The sequence below is a fragment of the Cebus imitator genome, unplaced genomic scaffold (genome assembly GCF_001604975.1).
Source record: "Cebus imitator isolate Cc_AM_T3 unplaced genomic scaffold, Cebus_imitator-1.0 Scaffold24, whole genome shotgun sequence".
Lineage (NCBI taxonomy): Eukaryota > Metazoa > Chordata > Mammalia > Primates > Cebidae > Cebus > Cebus imitator.
Window position 1 is genome coordinate 10,008,387 of NW_016107339.1, and position 15,259 is coordinate 10,023,645.

The 15,259-nt window shown below is 44.3% G+C and overlaps 1 protein-coding gene across 5 annotated transcripts in view; it reads right to left on the reverse strand.

Annotated features, from left to right (window-relative positions):
- Nucleotides 1–614: 614 nt before the first annotated feature.
- Nucleotides 615–15,259, reverse strand: part of BRPF3 (bromodomain and PHD finger containing 3) — a 36,047-nt gene continuing 21,402 nt past the window's right edge. For 4 of the 5 annotated variants that reach the window (XM_017522613.2, XM_037736252.1, XM_017522610.2 and 1 more), the window contains exons 10-13: nucleotides 11,179–11,276; nucleotides 8,103–8,200; nucleotides 4,366–4,520; nucleotides 615–2,985 (exon numbers count right to left, since the gene is read on the reverse strand). In XM_017522613.2, the coding sequence (XP_017378102.1) occupies nucleotides 2,802–2,985; nucleotides 4,366–4,520; nucleotides 8,103–8,200; nucleotides 11,179–11,276 (535 nt within the window). In that variant the 3' untranslated portion in view covers nucleotides 615–2,801. The remainder of the gene's footprint in view (nucleotides 2,986–4,365; nucleotides 4,521–8,102; nucleotides 8,201–11,178; nucleotides 11,277–15,259) is intronic. The other variant, XM_037736254.1, reaches the window with a different exon arrangement.

Below are 15,259 nucleotides of genomic sequence, written 5' to 3' on the forward strand. Positions count from 1 at the left end.
GGCAGGTGGATCACGAGGTCAAGAGATCGAGACCATCTTGGTCAATGTGGTGAAACCCCGTCTCTACTAAAAATACCAAAAAAATTAGCTGGGCCTGGTGGTGCTTGCCTGTAGTCCCAGCTACTCGGGAGGCTGAGGCAGAAGAATTGCTTGAACCCAGGAGGCGAGGTTGCGGTGAGCCGAGATCATGCCACTGCACTCCAGCCTGGGTAACAAGAGTGAAACTCCGTCTCAAAAAAAAAAAAAAAAAAAAAAAAAAAAAAAAAAAAAAAAAAAAAAAAAAAAAAAAAAAAAAAAAAAAAATAGGTGGGCATGATGGCATGTGCCTTTAGTCCCAGCTACTGGAGAGGCTGAGGCAGGAGGATCTCTCGAGCCCAAGAAATTGATGCTGCAGTAAGCTATGATCACACCACTACACTCCAGCCTGAGCCAGAGTGAGATACTGTTTAAAAAAAAAAAAAAAAAAAAGATAGAAAGAGCCCTCACTAGCTAGGAAACTGCAATAGCTAGCTAGACAACCCCATTCTTAATGGTCCTCATCTACTGAGGTGGTGGCTGTAGAGATTAAGACAGGGGTAGGTCCCTACTGATCACATTAAACACAGCACAGCAACTACTGCCCATTAGAACATTTATTTCTCAGAGAGAAAATAAGTTTCAGACAGTCATATTATAGTAGGTAAAATTAACTTTTGTATTCTTTACAAGCATAGATTTTTCTGTTTATTACCTCTCTTATACCATCTGTTATAAACAATTCTAGAAAGCAAATAAAGTCACTTTCTACAATAAATAGAGCATCATGTGCTTCACAGCAGACGCGACAGAGACACATAGGCCCCATGCCACAGCAGGATCTGAGCCATTTCCCGTTCTAAAAGAGCATTTTAAAAAATGAGACTCAGAGAGAGAGACCGAAAGATTCAGAGACTGAAAAATAAAGAGAGAGACTAAGAAGAGTAAGTGTTGTGGGGGAAAGAGAAAGATATACATAGAAAGAGGGAGAAAGCCCCAAGATGTTACAACACAGGTTTAGACAAAGGTCACAGAGTCCACAGCTGACCAACTACCTGGGGAGAAGGGAAGCACTGGCTCCTTTAAATCAACGACACTGTGTGGCCACACAATGGAGGACTCCAATAATGGAAACTATAGGCCTGAATAATTTAGAACAGTATTTTACAATTATATACACCATGTCCTTCCCTAGCCATATGCTGTATTATGTTTTTATTATTGTACAAAATTCAAAACCCCATCCTTTAAGTTATAGTGTTTTGTTGGCTCCCTTTTAAACTCTGGCTCATGTCCCAAATGTATAAGAAGTTGTGGTTGGTTGGTTGTATTTTTAAAAAGTCAAGTGTGTAAAAACGGCAGTGATCTCCCCAGTGACTTTGTTTTGTCCAAAACTCCCCTATGAAAAGTTTAAAACAATTAAAAATAACATCAGGTTAAAAATCAACATGGCAATCAGCAGCCTGCAACTGGCCCTGCGACTTTGGTGCTCAGAAGGTGAAAAGAAATGTCCAGAGAACAGACACTGAAGCCTCTGAAAGTTGTGTTGGTCAGTCAGCATTCTGCGTTCACAGTTGTTTTTTATTTTTCCTTCCATTTTTGAGAAGGTGAAGGTGGGGAGGAGGTTGAGGAGAAAGAAGGAAGGAGGCAGAGGGTTTGAAATAAAAGTAATGCATTCCCTGGAGTTGGGAAGTGGGAGTAGCAGAGGCTAAGCAGGGCACGGCAGAGCGCAGGCCAGGAAGATGTTTGGTGGCAGGCGCCATGCCATCCAGGGGGTAGAGAGTGAAACTTAAGACTACAATTACAGAAAAAGTCCATGAGGAGAAAAGGGGGAAGAGGGCAGATTCAGCTGATGGGCACAGCTCCACCCCAACTACCCTCAACATCTACGTGGACAGATGGACGCTCACACACCCAGTGTGACAGGAGCCCACTGGGGAGGCTTGGCCCACCTTGCGGCAGCAAAGGAAAAAACAAGAGAGGACCCGCCTCAATCCAGGGGACATACTCACAGAGCCGGGAAGTTATGTCATCAGCAAAAGGGAAGGTCTGTGGGTGGGACGTGGTGTCCTGGGGGAGGGGGTCACCAGGTTGTGGGCTGGCCTCTCTCTGGGCCCTGAGGAACTTGGCAGAGACACCGACCTGGCATAGCAGCTGGCCTCAAGGGGAATGAGACATTAAAGAAAAAGACCAGTGTGGTGACGGTTTCTGTCAGTTTGGCACAAGAGAAAAAGAAAAGGGAATATGGGAAAGAGAAAGCAAGACTGGGCAATGGGTGCAGAAGATGGGACAGGGAAGAAGTGTGAGAATGGGTGACAAGGGGGAGAGAGAATGAACTTGGGGAGATTCCCCTCGGGACCCTGGCGTATCCACAGCATCTCTGGGATCAGTGTCAGAACCTCACCCGCCCTGAGGTGTAGTTAGTGGGAGTAGGATGGAGGGGGCCAAACAGCCCCTCAAGAAGGAGCCCAGGACCTCTTGCCATCTGGGCTGGGTCTATCTCCTAAGCTGGGCCCAAGCCCCACAGCTGTTTCTACTTCTAACTGGTTCTTTAGTGAAATATCCCCTGAGGGACCTTGGGTGGGAGTTTTTGGCACACAGCAGGCCTGCCAGGGGAACCATGCAATTGGTCAAAACTGGGGCCTTGCCCATGGTGGGGCGAAAGCCCAGTCCCTGGCCTGCCACGAGAGGGAAGCTGCCAGCCATACATCTGGCAGGGCAGAAGAGGCTTCTCTGTGCCCCGTGGGACGGAGGCAGGGCAAGCAGATATAGGCCCAGCCCCGCCCTTACAGGTAGCTGGAGGTGACGAAGGAGTGGGGCCCCCGGACTCTGCTCAGGTGGATCATCGCACGGTCATAGGCCACCTGCACTGACTTGCGGATGCTGGTCTTGCGGCCTTCCAGCATCTTGAGCTTGTCCACGGTATCTTCCACACCCAAGGGCAGGACTTTGTCCCTTGGAAGCCACTGCCTGAAATGCAAGCACAGTAAGACACTGGGCAGTAGTGGGTCTCACAGGGGACTCCTGTGGCCCCACTTGGCCAGGACCAGCAAAGCCAGGGTGAGGGTACAGGGCAGAGGGACGCAAATTGGGAGACTCCATGTAGGAGGCCACCAAGAACCCAGCAGTTTAGGGCAGCAAGCAGGATATGCAGAAGTGGAGTGGGGGAATGGCATGGAATCCATTTTGCAGCTAGGTCCTTCTCTGGGGCCTCACTCTGTTTGGAGAGGTGTCAGGGTCCATAGGCTAAGAGAGGCCCACCTGCTGCCCTTTGGGGCCAGATGAGCCACCCTGGAGGGCTCTGAGTCTCACCTTGCTTTAGAGAATTAGAGTTATGGCTAGGAAGTAGAGCTGATGCCAGAAACTGATAAACTGATCTGTGGTGGGACCTATACCCTGTGTGTGTGTGTTTTGAAAGCTCCCCCAAGTGAATATAACATGTGGCTAACAACACAGGCTTTGAAGCAAGATCTTGTTTTGTATCCCAGTTCTGACTACAGGGTCTAGACTTTCTGAGCCTCAACTTCCTCATCTGCAAAATGGATTATGAGGGGGATTAATGAAGATTTAAATGAGGATTAAAAGCGATCAGATCTATAAAACGATCTGTGTAAGTACATGGAGCAAACACTCAATGGCAGCTACTATCATCACTATTTTTATTAGCTGTGCTACCTCCTCACTCTATAGAAGCTAAGGTGAAAGGACTCTCTTGCTGGTGCTAAGAGAAACTTTAAGTGTTGTAAACCATGAATGAGCAAGTCCGCTATAGTGGACACTGCACTGGCCAGAACCCTCCAGGATGGAAACATGCTCCCCAGAAGCTACAGGAAGTGTTAGAAGCCGACAGGCTCTCATCTGAGTCCCTCTCTAGAAAATACCCTCCACCAAAGAAGCCTCTGGCTCAGGGCCACACCCCTGTCTCAGGGCAGTGGCATTCAACAACTAGTTGGCACAGGGTAAAAAGGCACAGCCCCAATTCCTGATGTCTCTATCTTGTTGAGCCACTCAGCTCCAGATGTGCCCAGTGGATGAGCAGAGGCAGCAAGTGGGCTGTAGTTCAACTTCTGCCCAGTGCTGCATCACTCCCACCCTATAGCTCTCCTCACTAAGCCTTCTGATGCAGGTCTTGACCTCAGAGTGTTTTCCAGGGAATCTGATCTGCAACACCCCTCAGTTACTATTGATGTGGCAAGTGCAGGCCAATTGCTGGCAACTAACACCATCCCCTTCACCTGAGTGGAGACAAGGGTAACTGTATCCATGGCCCCTGTGTATCTCACTAGCACAGCGGTACTGGCACAGACTCCTGGTGTGCCCCTCAGCCCCCTCACAGCAGCACCCACTAACCAGGTGCGCTTGTTGTCAAAGAAGAGGACAAGGAAGAGCTTCTCTCCAGCCTCTGCCTGTTTCTGCTCTCCCAGCTTCAGCACGTCCAGCGGGGGGACGGGGATGGGAACGCCATTGTGCAGAAGGCCCTCCCGGGGCATCTTGGGATCGATGATCTGGAGGCAGAATAGAAGATGGGCACTCAGTGAGGGAGGCCAGGGTGAGCAGCGCCCCTGCTGCAGGACCAACTGCTGAAGCACCCACACCAGGAGAGTATCAGGCCTGAGTGGGATATCTTTGATGTCTAGACCAGACAGGCAAACCCCTTCCTCCAATATCCCTTAGGAGAGAAGAGCAGAGGTCACTTTTTTCCTGTCAATTTCCCTTTAGTACTTTTGCAATTCACTTCAAATGCTCGGGGGCCTTCCCTAGGTGCCATGGCTATGAAGAAGGCTCTGCACTGGAAAGGCCATCCAGTTGGTTCTGTCTAACAAGGTCTCTGGTTATCCACTACCTTTCTGTCTGACTACAATCCTTCCTGATATATGGACCAGATACATTTGTGACACCTCCATGGTAAGATCAGAGATCTTAGTGTATAGCTAGAGAATGAGCTTAGAAGTTGATGAAGAGCGGGGGTATGATGGGGGTAGAAACAAGGGCCACTGGAGGCATTAATCCTTGAGGCAACAAGCTCCACAAGGGCAGCAGCTGGGCCCCTCTTCTTCAGGTCTGCTTCTGGCATCTAGCCCCGCCTTGCCTAGCACAGAGAAGGTAGGTGCTCAGCAAAAGGCCTAGCAGCATCAACACAACAATCAAAATCCAGGACTAGGGAGCACTTTCAAAGTTTCCAAAGCTAATTATTCACACAGCATCTCATTTCAATCTCTTGCTGATGCTGAGAAGTCTGCTGACAGGTGTTAGCTGACAGAGGAAAACACCAAGCACAGAGGCAGGATGTAGCTGGCTAAAACCACACTGGGGCTAAAACCACACTGGGACTAAAACCAGATGAGGCTTGGGCCTCTGCAGCCGACTGCCTCCTACACAGCCCCTGCTTCCAGAGCAGGCAGCTAATCGCTCTGGGAGCAAAGACTGGGAACTTACTGAGGAAGCAGACTTCTCCAGAGATACAGCAATCTCACTTCCTATACGCTGTCCCAGTGGACCCCTTCTCATAAAAAACTGCTCTCATTATTTACCTTTGCATGTCTGCCAACTTCACTACATCCCTCTCAAGATAAGCAGCTCAAAGCAGCTGTTCTGGTTAGAAGTTTACTCTAAGGAAGTAAACTTACCATCTTAAATCACCTTACCCCACCCACCAGGTGTGTAATTTGATAAAACTCTCTCTCCCAGCTTGTCTGTCAATCTCCCAGGGATTGAAGTAAACGGTTCTAACGAGAACCACCATACAAGCCCCTGTAAGCTTCCTTGATTACCAAACAAGACAAAGAGGCTACTCTGACAAGGCTTCCTCTTGACTAAGGCATGCTGGTTCCTGCCCTGGAACCCAGCAATCTTGCAGAGGACAGATTGTGAAAAATTTCCCCTGGGGGCAAAAGCAAGGTGGATAAGTCTGCCATCTGAGGAGAGCTTTTGTGTCCCAAAATAATAAATGGTCCATTCATTCAATGAATACTATGCAAATGTAAAACAAGAATACTATGCAAATGTAAAACAACATGGTAACAAAACTTAAAATACGTGTACATACACTATTATTACAACTATAATATGAATATGTGAACACTAAGAACGATACAAAATACTTGGAGTCAACATTAGAATGGTGGGGTTTGTGTTGTTTCTTTCCCCTCTATTTTTCCAAACTTCTATAATGTGGTATATTACTCTTAGAAAGAAAAGAAAAAATGTTTAAAAGACAAGGAAAAAACAAGACAAGACCCAGAAAAAATTAAAAACTGCATACCCACTATCTATGGATGCAAATACACACCGAAGAATGCATAGGAAAAAGACTAGGAGAGCATACACCAAAATAAAAACACAGGTTGTGTTCAGGTGGTGGCTGAATTTCTTTAATCATGAGAGAAAGTATATAATTAAGAAGGTAATTAAAAAAAAAGAAGACAAGTTTTAGATGAGCATTTTTGCATTGTGAGATATTTTGTTTGTTTTTTAAATCCAAACCTGCACAGCTTAATCACTTCTTTAATGACTGAGCTGGAGTCCTGTGGTTTCACCACTGGCAGGGCACAAAGCCCTGTGAAGGGCAGGCAGCCCGAGGCGCTAACTCTTCAGCTGCTGGAGTACAGCAAGGATTTTCCCCACCTGATACTGCTAAGGAGGGACTAGAGTAGGCAACGTGGTTTCCAATATGGTTCTGACAAATTGTATTAATATAACCTCTTTGGGCCATAGTTTCCTTATCTGACCAAACAGGATCAGAATTCCTCCTCTTCTTATCTTAAAAGGCTGCTGTTAAGAGTCGCAGATATGAAGCGGCTGGAGAAACCCAGAGTCCTGTATACATTAAGAGGCTGGTGGGGTGGTTCCCAACCCTGGCTACAGATCATCTGGGATGTTTTCTAAAAAATATTCATGCCTCAGTCTGGCCTCAGAGAGTCCAATTTGATAGTGTTGGGGTGGAGCTGACTTGATATGGGTATTGTTTTAAAAACTCCCCCAGATTATTCTCACATGTCGCAAAGGTTTAGTATCAGTGGTATCTTTCAGAGCCAAGTGGACACTACCTCCCCAACTGAGAAAGGGTTCAGAAATAATGATCAAGGTGGTAAGAACTGAAGTTTTAGCTGCTGTTACTATGAAAGAAGTGAAAAGCTTAGTTACTGCTGGTGTGAGTATAAACCGAAATGAACTTCCAGCAACTTGTGTCAGATTTCTGCATAGACTTTGCCCCAAGAAGGCACTCCTAAGAATTCACTGTAAGGAAATAATCATGGATGTGCACAAGGGTAAAGCTACAATGATGTTTATTGCCAACTGTTTATCATAGTGAAAAATTCAAAACAATCTAAGTGATCAACTAGGGAATGGTTAAAATATGGTACATGCATACAACTGAAGAGGATGCAATCATTAAAAGTGATGTTGACAAAGAATGTTTAATGACATAAGATGTGCATGTTCATGATATGCTGTTAAGTTAAAAGGAGGCTAAAAGCAGTATGGTCTCATGTATATGCATACTTATAAAATTTTTATTAAAGGGTAAGTGGCTATACACCCCAAGTTATCCCTGAATAGACAGGACTGTGGATGATTTTGAACTCAGTGGCTCAGAACACAGACTTAGACATCACACATTTTAAGCCCTGGGCTCAAATTCCAACCCTGTCATTTATTAGCTGGATGACCACAAATCGTCAGTTTTCTTCCCTACAAAATGGAATAATCATACTTTCCTCAGTATTTCAAGGACTTAGCATGACAAATGTTTAATAAAACATCTAAGCATTATCAGTAGCTTTAAAGATTCTCTATAATGGGCCCTGTTACTTTTATGCATAAACAAATAAATAAATGGTATTAAAACTCTAAGAACCCTAGCTTTGATCTGCATACTTTTAGTCTATTTTTAGTGCCCCAAACTAGGAGCCTTGCTAGTTTGACCCACTCAGGCTAGGGCAAAACCCCCTCCCTTCTACAGCTAAAGGCACCCTGACTCCCACCACACTCTGCTGGCTTAATCCAATCAGATAAGTCCCCAAGGCAAGGCAGGGGGCCAGAACCGCCCAGGGGAGGTAGGACGGTGGTGTCTGGGGCAGACTCACCAAGGCAGGGTAGGAGGGGTAGCCTCGGCACTTGGCCCACACCAGCTCCAAGGGCTCCAGGTCTCCGCGGTCTTCAAAGGGCAGCAGGAGGCTTCTGCCTGGTGGTGGGGAGGGGAGGAGACAGCACCCAAAGGGGACTTGGAATGGTGCCCAAAAGACCTGCCTGTGGCCTCCATTTGACTGGGGCAACCCAGAAATGAGTCACAACATCCCCTCCACCCTTCCTTTTCCCTCTCCTTTCCTTAGAAGTTAGACTGGATCAGGGGTCGGCAAACCAGTTCTGTAAAGGGCCATATAGTAAGTATTTTAGCTTCTGTGGGCAACATGGACTCTGTTGCAATTACTCAACACTGCTGGTATAGCATGAAAGCAGCCACACACACAATCTATAAATGAATGAATACCTATGTCCCAATAAAACTTTATTTTTTGGACACTGAAATTTGAATTTCATATAATTTTCACATGTTATAAAGTATCATTCTTTTGATTTTTCTTTTCAATCATTAAAAAATGTAAAAACCATTATTAGCCCATGGACCATACAAATACAGGTAACAGGCCATAGTTCACCGACCTCTGAACTAGAACCCTAAGATGGCTTTCCCTGGAAAAATGTAACTGCTTCATCCTCAGGGCCCTAGGGAAGGAGGGCCATAGTCCAGCTTGGGCAATGCTACATACTGCTCTCTGGGCCTCCCTGAGTGGGGAGTCCTCATGATGGAGGCTTCATGGACAAAGATCCCAGGGAGGACATCTTGGTAAAATTACTTGCTAAATGAGTTCTTTTCTGACGGTCACACCTGGCCATCTAGGTCACCCGGATGCATAGTACTCAGTAGAGCCAAGCAGTCCACAAGTCCTTCACATGCCTTCTTTTGTCAGAACCTTAGACTGGGTATCCCTGGGGCAGGCACTGCATCTTTTCATCTTGCTTTGTTCTGCACTCAGTGCACTAGGCACATGTGAATGAGTGCTTCACAGATGTTTCTGAACACACAAAAGAACCTCTCTTTCCCTCCCCACATCTATACACTGGAATGCACAGGTGACCACACTCAACCAAGGAAAAAAGTCCAAATCTAACAGAGTGGAAATTATTTTTAAGGAAATATTACTATCTCACTTTTTAAAAAAAATTATTTATTTTATTTTTTGTAGAGATAAGATCTCACTATGTTGCCCAGGCTGGTCTCAAACTCCTGACTTCAAGCAACCCTCCTGCCTTGGCTTCTCAAAGTGCTGGGACTACAGGCATGAGCCACTGTGCTTAATTCTACTTGTAATTTTTAAAAATGTTCAAAAATTATAATAAGATACTGTTTTGCTCCTATTTGGTCAATAGCAGTAACAATAAAAAGATTAAATCCAATACAAAAGAGGTAGACTGAGTGGAAACTGGTGCAATCACATACTACTGATGCAACTGCAGACCAAATCCATCCTTATGGAATGTAATTTGGCAGTGTGTCTGAAGAGCCATTTAAAAAATGTATGAACCACCTGTTCCAGTAAATTCCTTCCCTGGGAATTTATTCTAAGAAAAATAACTTTAAAGATGAATAAAAGAATTTTAAACAAAAATATGGGTTCACTACATTACATATGATGTTAAAAGCTGGAAACAACCCAAATGCCTAATAATAGAATGGTTAAGTAAATTATAATCCATTGTTAGATCATTGTTCCAATAATGAGATATATAAAGATTATGTGTCAACATGAAGAAAGTATAAAATAACATTGAAAAAAGTAGAATACAAAAGTGCGTGTGTTTGGATTAGCATTTTGTTAAAAATGTGCCTAAAATAAACAGAAGGCAACACAGAGAAATGAAGACAATCATGTTACAGTGATGGAACTATGGGAGGTCAGTATCCTTTGGCGTCATTTTAATGAGCATGTGGTTTTAAAAGTAAAGAATAAGATGTCACCACCAGAAGCACAAAGTGTGCCAATCCACTCCTGGTTTTGTGCGAGATGCTGTATAAATTCATCTAGACACGAGCCCTGCCTTTTGGGCACTGACAGTTACAGAAAGCAATGAAACACACAGGCATGCATTCATCAACACACATACGAGAAAGAAACTGATGCTATGGGAAAATAAAGCAGTTGGGTAAAGGAAAGAAGGAAGAGAAGCGCTGCAGGCTGTGTGTTAGATGGAAACTTCAAAGACAGGGCATCCAGGGAGTACACACCCCTGTACAGCAGGGCTGGACAGAGGTGAGCGCAGAGAACAGCCTGCTCTGCACCTGCCCTACCTGAGCACCACCCCAGACCTCTCCCCTAGGTCCTGCCCTGCCCTTTATTCCTTTTGTCCAAGGAGACAAGGCCCATAATACTACAGGGTTATGTATGTATGAGATTCAGTGATATAGGCTATCAGTACGTTAGTGAATGCTGACAGCCAGTATCCATAAAAATTACAAACACACACTTCCTTCAATTCAGCAATTCCACTTCTATAGATATACTCCCTATGGATATAAAATTACGCATAAGATTGCTCACTGCAACACTGGTTATAATAACAAGTAAAAACAATCTAAATGTCCATCTTTAGAGGACTGGCTAAGCAAATGATGGCATTCCGATATAATGGAACACTAGGAAGCCAATAAAAAGCACAGAAGGATCTCCATGATATATTATTAACTGGAAAAGAGAAATGGTTTAGAGGAACATGTGCATATTAGGCTTCTCCATTCACTCTCTTAATTATTCATGCAAGTTTTGGCTTGTATACATACGGATTACCTCTGGAAAGATACAAAAGAAAATGCTAACAGTTGATGTTCCAGGAAGGGGATGGTAGCTTTCATTATACACCCTTTAGTACCGTTTTGATTTTTATTAATATGGGCATGTATAACCTATTCAAATTTAAGATGCAATTAAAAAAAAAAGGGTATGATTGGCCTGGGAGAAGGCCATCTCCCTGCCCACCAGCCCAAGAGTTTTGGGGAGCTCAGGGACTGGCTGCCTGGTTCTGAGCCCAGCAGTGCAGCTGCCTGAAGAGCTGGCTCCCCAGAAGGCCTGGCCCCTTGAGCTCTGCCTGAACACTGCTCCTCACCTGAGCCACTGTAGTCAGAGTCTCCATTCACACCTTCCAGGAAGGGCACTCGAGACAGGGCTGGCTTTCCACGGCTGCGTTTGGGGGGCGTCAGACCACTGCACACAGAGCAGGGAGAGGGGTGAAATGAGCAATTTCAATGACTAAAATGCCCACTCCCCTTCTCCCTTCTCCCATCTCTGACAGGAGTGGAGCTGCAAAAACTCTTCAGGGAGGATAGTTTCCATCTTCCCCTAAAAACTCACACTAACCCATGTTTTTCACTGAAAAGTTCCCATGAGGTTTTGAGGAACCATTTCATCTACATGTAAGGACTGAACCTGGAGGGAGTTGCTCGCTTCCCTGCTCAGAAACCTTGGACTTCATCCAAAGGAAATGTCACCCCAGTCATCTGTCAATCCTTCCAGAGTCTCAGCAGCCTTGCCATGAAAAGGGGCCATCTTACATCTGCCCAGAATTCTTTGCTTTGGTTCACATCGCTTCTTTAGAAACCAATTTATTTTTGAGATTCAAAAATTTGCCTCTTTGCCAAATTTTCTAAAGTGGACATATCATACTTCCTTAATTAGAAAAGACAGTTTTAAATTGGAAAAAAAAAATAACTTCTCACTTCCAAATGGTTTATATGTGAAGTTTTTCTTGGATAGAGAGAAGTGGATTTTTTAAACTGAAAAGTGGGCCTGGCACGGTGGCTCACATCTGTAATCCCAACACTTTGGGAGGCCAAGGCGGGCAGATCACAAAGTCAGGAGTTCAAGACCAGCCTGGCCAACATGGTGAAACCCTGTCTCTATTAAAAATACAAAAACTAGCTGGGTGTGGTAGCACGTGACTGTAATCCCAGCTACTCAGGAGGCTGAGGCAGAAGAATCCCTTGAGCCAGGGAGTCAGAGGTTGCAGTAAGGTGAGATCATGCCACTGCACTCCAGCCTGGTCACAGCACAAGACTCCATCTCAAAAAAAAAAAAAAAAAAAAAAAAAAAAAAAAAAAAAAAAAAAAAAAAAAAAAAAAAAAAAAAAAAGTGGACCAATTTTTTTTCATGGTTACTGCAAAGAGGCAAAATATAAATTAAACAAAGACTAAAAAGTGATAAGCAAAAATGAGAATAGCAATAGTAAAGCAATGTTACAACTGAAGCCTAACTGCACATCAGTATTTTCAAACTATTCCCCATGCAATTCTAATGCATGACCACAGTTTCTGGGCAAAAATTATGTGGCTAGGGCTTTTTTCCATCCAAACTTCAAAATATATTACTCCTATATAATTTTAGTTTTTTCTACTAAAAAATGCTTAAAGAATAGGCTGTTGGCCGGGTGTGGTGGGTCACACCTGTAATCCCAGCACTTTGGGTGGCCAAGGAGGGCAGATCACCTGAGATCGGGAGTTTGAAACCAGCCTGGCCAACATGGTGAAAGCCCGTCTCTACTATAAAAACAAAAAAAAATTAGCTGGGCATGGAGTGGCATGTCTGTAATCCCAGCTACTTGGGAGGCTGAGGCAGGAGAATCGCTTGAACCCAGGAGGCAGAGGTTGCAATGAGCCAAGATCATGCCACTGCACTCCAGCACAGATGACAGAGTGAGACTTTGTCTTAAGAAAAAAAAAAAAAAAGAATAGGTTGTCAATCTGCAGAAAAGCAGAAATGCTTGAAGAAACCCTTGGTGGTATAAGAAACAGCCAGGAGTAGGAACTTGATGGAGAGTACGGTACTCCTGTTTTATTGAATCAGAACTGACTTTATGAGGACCTTATGCTAAGAAAACTTTGCTTAACCAAAACCCAATGAATCATAATTTTTCAGTAACCAGTAGTTAGGTTGGTAGTTTTTTATTGCTAGTCAAAATAGGAACCATTTGGGAAAAAAACAAAAAATACCCAGTTTACATTTAGGATTCAGTTCCCATTCACCCTACAAAAATCCACCAACATATTAGACTTTGAGGCCTTGTACAAATGTAAAGTGCTAGTAATTTTATCAGAAAAGCCTCTCAAAGTTCACATCAAGACCAAAAAAAAATCACAGTTCACATCAAAAAACTGGGGAGACACCTTCAAATACAACAGAACAGAACACAGCATAGTTAAGAAACTCAGGAGCCTATCTGGGTTCAAAACCCAACTCTTGTCATCAGTTTTGTAACCTTCAGCAAGTTACTTAACTTCTCCAAGACTTGCACTTCCCATGTGTTGCTATAAGGATTAATGAATGAACACATAAAGCCCTCAGAACAGCACGTACCATGAGGTCAATAAACGGCAGTTGTAGTTATTGTCATATGAAGGATAGTAAATTTTAATGTCTTACTTAAAGTCTTGCAAACTGCTAATATTTTACTATAGAATGATGAGCTCTGAGAAGGATGAGTCAATAAAACAGGATGCAACACCAAAAATGGTCTGTATGTTTCTGATTTATAGAAGAAAGCATAACTGACTAAATCATGGCCTGTATTTCAGCCCTCTTTTCAAGTTACCCCAGCCTAAAAACACAACCCAACCTATAATTATCTTATTTACTGGTTTAACATCCATCTCCATGAGAATAGACACCTGAGAAGAAAATCTCCAAGAGAACAGACATCTTATTGCTTAGAACAATACCTGGCATACAGTAGGTATTGAATTATCAATAGTTGAACGAGTGACCTATAAAACCTGCTCAGAAAAATCATCAGAAAAGATAAACCAAGGGGTAAGTGAAAAAGAGGGGGTGGGGGATGGGTTAGTGAGGTGACCAGTTGTTTCAAGGTTATTTCTAATTCTGGTCTAATAAATAAGATCTTCCCTTATGTACTTATTACCACAGTACAGGGGGAAAAAGAAAAAGAAAACAACCCTTGCAGTTGAAATCCTTGAATCTCCTATTTTAAACCCTGAAATATTAATACACACTTTCTCCAGGGGACCCCAGATAAATCAAGGGCACTGCACTGGAGTTCTACAGAAAGGCAATCACACCATCTGAATCAGCAGGCTAACCAGAGCCCGGACTGGCTTGCTCCTGTGGCTCAGAGCTGAAAAGAATGCCCTTCATAGAAGAGGCCAACACACCTTCCACCTTTAGTCAAGGGCTAGAAAAGGATAGTTTGATGGGTCCAATCCTGCCCTGGCCCCAATAAATTGGGCTTCCAGGCACTTTATCTTTGAAAGGAGTCAGGAACTTCAACCCAGGGCCAGGCTAGAAGCATTTTGTAAGATTCTGAAATCTCTTTTCCTTTCCTGTGTCTGATAACTTTTTTCCCATCTACTTCCCCTGTATCTCTGGAGGCTGCAATAGGAAGCTAGGTCAACTTTGAGGATTGGCTGGGGGTACGGGGATCTCAAAGAAACCACAGCAGGGAACCACTCCAGGGCCAAGGAGTAGCTGGGGACCCCCTCTGCCCTACCAGTAGTTCTACTGCCCAGGTAAACTGAATGCATAACAGAACACATGCCCAATCTGCCTTGGGAGCACTTCAAACACAAATATATAGTCTTCTGGTGCTGCCCTGGGACCTTCCTCCTCTATTTTGAACCTAGGATCCATTCAGCAGTCATATGGTGGGGCCAAGACAAGTGACTTCAGGACAAGTCACTCTTCCTTTGTGGTACTAAAGGTTTCTCATTTCCAAGAGTCCTCCCCACCCTGATGTCTTGCAGACATGGAAGAACACAGAGAAGGAGCTCCATAAAGTCTTGGGCCTGGAAGAAACTTTAAGGTTCTGGTCTGAGAAATCCTCCCTTCAGATAAAAGAATGGGAAGAAATTCATCCCTTTTCAGCTCAAGGACAGAAGAAGAGCTGGGGCCTTTGTCCGAATAAAAGGCAATTCCAGGCCAGGTGCTGTGGTTCATGCCTGTAATCCCAACACTTTGGGAGGTTGAGGCAGGCAGATCACTTGAGGTCAGGAGTTCAAGACCAGCCTGGCCAACAGGCTGAACAGGTGAAATCTCATCTCTACTAAAAATACAAAAATTAACTGCACATGGTGGCAGATGCCTGTACTCCCAGCTACTCGGGAGGCTGAGGCAGGAGAACCACTTGAACCCAGGAGGCGGAGGTTGCAGTGAGCCAAGATTACGCCACTGTACTCCAGCCT